The sequence below is a fragment of the Mastomys coucha genome, unplaced genomic scaffold, assembly GCF_008632895.1.
Source record: "Mastomys coucha isolate ucsf_1 unplaced genomic scaffold, UCSF_Mcou_1 pScaffold9, whole genome shotgun sequence".
NCBI classification, from domain to species: domain Eukaryota; kingdom Metazoa; phylum Chordata; class Mammalia; order Rodentia; family Muridae; genus Mastomys; species Mastomys coucha.
This window is the reverse complement of record NW_022196915.1, coordinates 73,057,997-73,065,897: the sequence shown is the minus strand read 5'-3', so window position 1 is coordinate 73,065,897 and position 7,901 is coordinate 73,057,997. Positions and strand designations below refer to the sequence as shown.

The window sequence follows — 7,901 nt, the reverse complement described above, 5'->3', positions numbered from 1 at the left end:
TTGGCTATTCTGGAACTCACCCTATAGACCAGGCTGGGCTTGAACTCAGAGATCTGCCTGCCTCTGCCTCCCAAGATCCAGGATTAAAATTGTGTCCCACCTCTACCCTGCTGGGAGTTTATCTTTTATAGTTACTGTTTTTCTTTTTGTTAGCAGGAGTTTTGAATAGTCCTAACAAATTACTTATCAAATCTTGTAATTATGTCTTCCATGTATTTTGTCTTCAGCACTTTGACTATAATATATATTTGATGAAAAAAATAATATGTTGCAACAAGCTGCCATATTGGATCTGTAAAAAGATCTGTAGTTATGTTATCATTCTCTGCCTTTATTTGCAGTGTAGAAGGTATTGCATATTAAATTTGGAAGTATGAATTAGTTAATTCATAATGATTTATAGTGCTCAGTTATATTATCTCTATGCGATCATTTTATTTTTAGTTGTAGTGGAAACCCCATTTTAATGAGGGAAATTAGTTTTAGATGTCAGTGGATTCTGGTTGATGCTTCACCCACCCCCTCTGTGTTTATCCAGGGTGCCAGAGGTGATGAGGGCCCCTCAAATAATTTATTGTTATCTTTCAGGTATCCACACCCGCTCAAACTAGTATCCTAACTCCCAGGCCTGGCCAACCTGCAGAGGCTGGCCTCTCCAGCTGGTCTAGACTGTGTTGCAGATTAGATCAACATGGCACTCCACAGCTGACACGTTCTTGCTTCTATTTTGCTTCCTCATCTTCCCTTATCCTGCGATTGCCTGCTTGATGCATTGCCTTTGGCCATCTCCTCTCTGCCTTTATTGAAGCTCAACGAAGAGATGGAGGCTTGATTATTTTGAGAGACTATGACCTGAGAAATATGAAAATTGATGTGGTCATCTTCTCTCTTTCCCAGTCATACTCTGCTCAGTTTTGTAGATAGTCCGGGAGGTCCAGACTCCCTGGAATTGAAACTCAGATCATAGATGTGCATTTTCTATGACAAAACCTCCTTATGTGTTTTTCAGGGACTTCATTACTTCTCAAAGCCAGGTGCTGTTGCTTCAGGAGTTTTTATTTTTCTAGCACAGTTTTCTATAGATAAAAATGTATTTTAAAATCTTGCATTACATATTTCCATATGATTATTTTTTTGTCCATTCCTCCTTGTTTATCTTTACAATACCCTTTCCTCCTTGTGTAGAGAATAATAACTTGTTACGTGTAGTCATATACCTGGGGGGTGTTTTGCTGTGTTTTGGGAGTTAATTAAATCCAATTTTCTTACTTTATCTTCTTCTTCCTTTAAACAAATCAACACATTGGGATACTGTCATCCCACATTTCTCAGAAAAATGACTGCATAGTGAGACAGGAGAGTTGCCATAAACCAGAGGAAAGTAGTGAGACCTGTTCTAACACATGTACACTAGGTCTCTAGTGTGTCTGGAACCAATAGGAATACTAATAGCTATGGCATATGGAAAGGTCTTTATGAAGGGACTTGTTCTAAAAGATTGTAGAGCCTCATTACCTGCACAGGCCTTCTACAAGTGGAGAATGTAAGGGGCTAGTGTGGACACAGTGTTTTTTTAATGCAGTGCCCAGGACCTGAGAACTTGGAGCGTAGAATTGGAGTAGACATGGCTCCAACATCTACATTTGGAAGGCTTAGGCTGTAGACCTCAGGTTAGGAAAGAAGATTATCCACGCGATAGAATAAATTCACCTTTCCTTTGCCTTTTGATGATCTGGGCCATCAACTGATTGCATAGTGCTTGCCCCATTGTGGAAGGTTGATTCTTCTTTATCAGTCCATAGCTTCATATGGCTAAATTGATTATAAAATACTCTCCCAGAAACTCTATAGTGCTTACCAGCTCCATCCAAAGGATTAATCTAAAATTAACTGTCAACTAAAATTAAGTATCACAACCATTCTTAGTCATGGAGGAATGTTATCTGCTAACACCTCTTTGAAAAGAAAGCAGTGGCTTTAATTTTTTTTTCCTTTCAACCATCGCTCTTAAAATTTTAATTTGATTTCAGCTCAATTAATAAGCTATCTGTTTCTTAGTATTCTGTGTCTCTTAAATATTTTAATTTGCTGTTGTAAGTAATTTAATACAGATCAGAGATGCTGCTAGGTCTCCCCTTTTTTATAAGTTGTTCCGTAACTCCCCCCCACCGTGTAGTTCTTCTTAGTTAATTGTCGCCTAATAATTGTACATCGTCATGAGCTTCAGTGTGAGTTCAGCACATAGATCCAATGTGCAGTGATCAAAGCAAGGAAATTAATATACCCATAACCTCAATCATTTATCATTCTCTGTGTTAGGAACACTTAAATTCTTTTTCATTTTGAAATGTTAATAAATGAATTATTACAGTCACTCAGCTGTGGTGTAGAATGCTAAAACTTATTATATTTTCTACATCTAACTAGCTCTCTTTCTTCTCTCTACCCTACTAGCCTCTGGCAAGCCCTGCTCTACTATATATGTCCTTGGAGATCAACTCCTTTCTTCTTTATGAGTGACAACATGCACTGTTTGTCGTTTTTTTTTTGCCTGGCTTATGGCTAGTAAAATTTTCTATACATAAAAATGAGTTACCTATATTCATAATTAAGAATCCAGTATAATGCCATAGTATAACATGTATCTGTTTAATAGAAACAATTGGCCTGACCATTCAAGGAACCGTAAGGAAACACTCCTGAATGTCTGCCTCATTGCTGGTGTGCTGTTTTGGTATTCATGCACTACATTTCTGAAACAAAGCACAGTGTTGGGAGACCATGAAAAGGGTAGTGTACCTATGGAATAGTTGATTCCTGGGCTATTTAACGTACATTAAACTCATACTACTTTTAGTGTTTCATTTTGTGTCTAATCCCATTGAATGATATAGTGCCAGAGCTTTGATGATTTCTGACGGCATCATCATCATCATCATCATCATCATCATCATCATCATCACCACCACCACCACCTTGTGTGTGCATCATGTGTCTTAGTGTTCTATTGCTGTGAAGAAACACTATGACTAAGGCAACTCTTATAAGAGAAAGCATTTAACGGGAAGCTTGCAGATAGTGTCCGAGGTTTAGTCCATTATCATCGTGGTGGGAAGCATGACATACAGGCAGGCTTGGTGCTGGAGAAGTAGCTGAGAGTTCTGCATCCAGATAAGAAGGCAGCAGGAAGAGTGGAAGAGAGACTCCCTGGGCTTTTGAAATTTGAAAGCTCACTTCCAGTGGCCTACTTCCTCCTGCTGGGCCACACTTCCTAATCCTTTCACCTAGAGCAACTCACTATTGACAAAGCATTCAAACTATCAGACAGTGGAGGCCATTCTCATCCAAACCATTCCTACCCAGAAACATCCGAAACGTGCCACAGCATTCAAGTGGAGATGAGAGGACAACTTTATGAGATGATTCTTTCTGACCTGTTTTACCTGGGGCTCTAACACAGGTCTCCAGGCTTGTAGAACAACCACTGTTACAAAGTAAACCTTCTCTTAAAGGAGTGTCTCCTTACATCAACTTTAAGTGATAAATACCTCCTATAGTATGTCTTTTTGAATGACATCCTTGTCACTGCCACAATCAAATCTCCCAGGAATTCTAAAAATTCTTCAGATTTTCCATACACACACACACAAACACACACAAACACACACATGTGCATACACACACAGAAATACATATATACATGTACATATACTATTTTTGAATGCATGTGTGCACATGGGTGCATGTATCCAGGGAAGAGAACAACTCATGGTAGTCAGTTCTCTCCATTATGGAGAGCTTTCAGGTTTCAAAAGCCCATGGAGTTTGAGTCATTGAGCTCAAACTCAGGTTGTCAGGCTAGGTAGCAAGCCTCTGAGCCATTTTGCTCATCTGTTGAAATTATATGTGAGGGTAAAGCCTATTGAGAAATTAGCTTAAAGGGGAGAAATGAAGCAAATACATTTCTTTTCCGAGGCTGATTTTAACTAGACTGGGGAGGGGTGTTACTGATTACTTCCTTTTGTCAGCCCATTAAACTGGACATTCTAAGATCTCAAAATTTCTTATCCCTTTCCCTCCTCTTTCTTCCTCTCTACAGGGTCTTGCTGTGTATTCCTACCTGGCCTTGAACTTAGGATCTTTTGCTTCAACCTCACTAGTGTTCATAATACCTAACCAGTGGAAATTTTTCTATCAGTGTGAAATGAAAGGAGTTGTGATTATTGACTTGTTTGGTGTTAGGTAAACTCATGATCTGAATTGTTGAAGAATGAAATTTGGGGGAAATTTGGCTTGTTGGGTTGTATAGGTGACCTGAGATTCTGATTTTTATGCGTTCATTTGTAGTAGATCTAGAACGTACATGCAAATGCTTTCTGAATCATCCTATGTCTGATCCAGGGCTCTTTATAGTCCATGGGAAATCATTGGTGCTCTTCTTCTCCACCAGAACAACCTCTTAAACAGGTCATGCAATTCATATACTTATGTGGCTGTTTTTGACTTGGGTTATTAATCAAAATTAGTCTTAAAACAAGGTAGAAGATATTAGACCCTTGTTATGTTTGATATTGACAAATGCTAAGACTTTTTTTTAAATCTTGATTTAATTCATAAGCTCTTATATTCATTCAGAGGCTCATCTTTTTTTGAGTAATTTTTAAAAATTTTTTTATTAGATATTTTCTTTATTTACATGTAAATTTCTCCTTTCCCAGTTTCCTCTCCAAAAAACAAAGAAACAAACAAAAACAAGAAGAACAAACCCCTGTTGCCTCCCCCTTCCCCATGCCTGCCACCCTACCCTCTCCCACTTATTGGCCCTGGCATTCCCCTACACTGGGGCACAGAACCTTCACAGGGCCGAGGTCCTCTCCTCCTATTGATGATCGAATTTGCAATCCTCTACTATACACATGCTGCCAGAACAATCAGTCCCACCATGTGCAGTCCTTGGTTGGTGGTTGAGACCCTGGGGGCTCTGAGGGTACTAGTTAGTTCATGTTGTTGTTCGTCCTAAAGGGCTGCAAACCCCTCAGCTCCATAGGTCCTTTCTCTAACTCCTTCATTGAGGACCCTGTACTCAGTTCAATGGATGGCTGTGAGCCTCTACATCTGTATTAGTCAGGTACTGTCGGAGCAGAGGCTCAATTTTTATGTTATTTAAATCATTCAGTAAATTAACTACTTAATATTTTTGATATGGATAGACAGAAGGGATTAAAACTATAGAATATTATGCCGTTTTCCTGCATTGGTAGTAGCAATCTGTTATTATGCATATGCTTGTAGCTATCCTGGAAGGTGGTGGTTTATTTACTTTTTTATTTTTATAGTATGCAGATTAGCTCTTTAAAACAGTACAAGATAGCTTCAGGTGCAGCTGATGTAAAATAAATAAATATATTGAAATTTTGAATCCTAATGACCTTATGAAAGGCAGAAATCTGCAACTGTCTAATTATCTATAGTGATGTGAATATAATTTTAATAGCCTGCTGTGAGTTTAAAGCTTTTCTGGTAAGTGTTTTACCTGTTAAATGATCTAGAATGCTGTCTGTCTACCCAGCTCTCCTTCCTTCAGGCAGAACCGTGTGTAAATCATTCCAAAACAATTAATGCTGCTTTAGTCACAAATTATTGATTTTTCTGTTTCATAGAGTATACGGGGAACTGCTGCTCTACTTAGATTCTAAAATCAGGCATTTTAATTGTGTTTTCCAGGAAGATATGAATTTAAATGAAGATAAAAAGGCACCATTGCGGGAAAAAGACTTCAGTATCAAAAAAGAAATGGTGATGCAGTACATTAATACTGCTTCTAAGACAGTAAGTAAAGCTGTCAGCCTGAAAAATAGTGCTGCAGCATGCAGTGTGGGGAACAATGCATTTGTCTAATGAAGTGCTTACGCTCGTGCAAAACTGCAATCAGAAGGCTTTGAATGCATAATTAGAAACAAGTATTGTAATAAATTAGCTTAAGACATTTCTCTAGTATTCTCTTAAACTTTGTGTGGGTGTGTGTGTGTGTGTTGGCCAGTCTCACTGCTAAGAAGCACAGTAGTGTGTCCTGAGACCATACTTTGTTAGTGAATTAACATGGTCATTGATTTCCAGTGTCACTTATAAATGAAGATCATATTTAGACTATAGAACTTTACTTATCTAAGTTAGAATTCACAATAGTCAATTCCATATTGTGCATTTTCCTATGGGCCGATCATCTTCGAACCCAGTACAAATGTAAGTATTAAAAGGATTGTATCTCCCCATAGTGAGCAGTTCTTCAGGGAAAGGTGAAAAGGAGTGGAAATGCTAGGTGTCTAGGAAAGTATAATTGGCACACAGAATCTGTTTTATTTACTTCATTGAAAAACAAATGAGCTTGATAGAAGTTGTGAAAAATGGGGATTGGATGAGAAACATAACATGGAGGTATTTTAGTTTGCTTTGCTTTTCTGTAATGAAACAGTGACCAAAACCAACTTGGGGAGGAAAGTGTTTGTTTTTTTTAGTTTACAAATTATAGGCCATCTTGAGCGGGAAGCTAAGGGAGGAACCTGGAGGCAGGAACTGGAGCAGAGACCATGGAAGGCTGCTGCTTACTGGCTTGCTCCTCATGGCTTTGTCAGCTGCTTTCTTATGCAGCCCAGGTGCCAAAGTGTGGCATTAGAGCCCGCAATGTATTGGGTCTTTCTTTATCTATTAACAATAAAGAGAAGCCCACAGGCCAATCTGATAAAGACACTTTCTCAAGTAAGGTTCCACCTTCCCCAAGTGCATCAAGCTGAGAACTGAGGTTACCTGAAACAGGAGGCTAACTAAGCAGTGAAAGGCAGGAGAGAGTGCTTTTGGCTGAATTTATAATAGGATTAGAAAGAAGTAGCTTATACACTGATTTTCACAGGATACTTTAACCTAAGGCCAGACTATGAGAACATAAGTTATTTATACCTCATCTCTGTTTATCTGCTAGACAGTCTGTATCTCAGTGCTATTTCTTTTGGAAGAAAGACTCAAGTGATGTTTAATTTTTAACCATCCCTCTTGTTTTGGCAGGCTCCTCCGCAGTTGTAGAAGTCACTGTGGTAGTCCGCCTCTCCTAGCCTGCTATAAACGGGCCCTGACACTGATATTAATGGGGTTTGTCCCTTAACGAGACGTGGCTGCCATTTACAAGTTTTGGTTTGTTTTTTGTTTTTGTTTTTGCTTTTTTAAAATATCTTTTGTGCATAAGTAGCTTAACGTAATTCTTTTTCATTTTTTTTCCGCCTGTAAAATGGCAATTCTTTTATCATACAGGCATTCTGTGACCATTAAGTTGCTTCTTCCAGTTTTAGAACATTTGACACTGGTGACTACTTCTGTGTAGTTGTCCTTGTTATTTGCTTATTATTGTGATTGAAATCATTATTGCACACATTACCATTATATTAAATTTATCATAAGAGGTATAGTAATAAGTATCTTATAATAAATTTATGATGGGCAATTTCACATTTTTATAAAAACACTTATTTATCCAGAACATGTTTATTGATGGTTAGTATTTGTTAGCCAAGGTTCTAGACATCAGAGATGGCTGCCAAAGTGCTCCGGTCATTGTTTGTTAATGGAGCCATTTGGTCCATGTAATATAACTTTAACACTACACATAAGTAAAACACTCAAAATGCAGTGTACAAAACCCAAAAGATTGCACGTGCATTGTGTTGTGTGGAATAGCTAGGGAAGATGACTATTAATAAATTTTAAATTCAGGCATAAATTTATTAAGTATGAACACATAGGATCTGTTATGTGAGTTATAGCTGGCTTAGAAAATCCTGTTTGTTAGTGAATTTTAATTCTGGAATTTAAGAAAATAAACAGACAAAAAAGAAAAGATAAACTCGAATTTT

The 7,901-nt window shown here is 38.0% G+C and overlaps 1 protein-coding gene across 4 annotated transcripts in view; it reads left to right on the top strand.

The window, feature by feature from the left end:
• Diaph3 (diaphanous related formin 3) overlaps positions 1–7,901 on the top strand; it is a 471,820-nt gene that overhangs the window by 61,719 nt on the left and 402,200 nt on the right. For all 4 annotated transcript variants that reach the window (XM_031361487.1, XM_031361488.1, XM_031361490.1 and 1 more), the window contains one exon: positions 5,725–5,829. In XM_031361487.1, the coding sequence (XP_031217347.1) occupies positions 5,725–5,829 (105 nt within the window). The remainder of the gene's footprint in view (positions 1–5,724; positions 5,830–7,901) is intronic.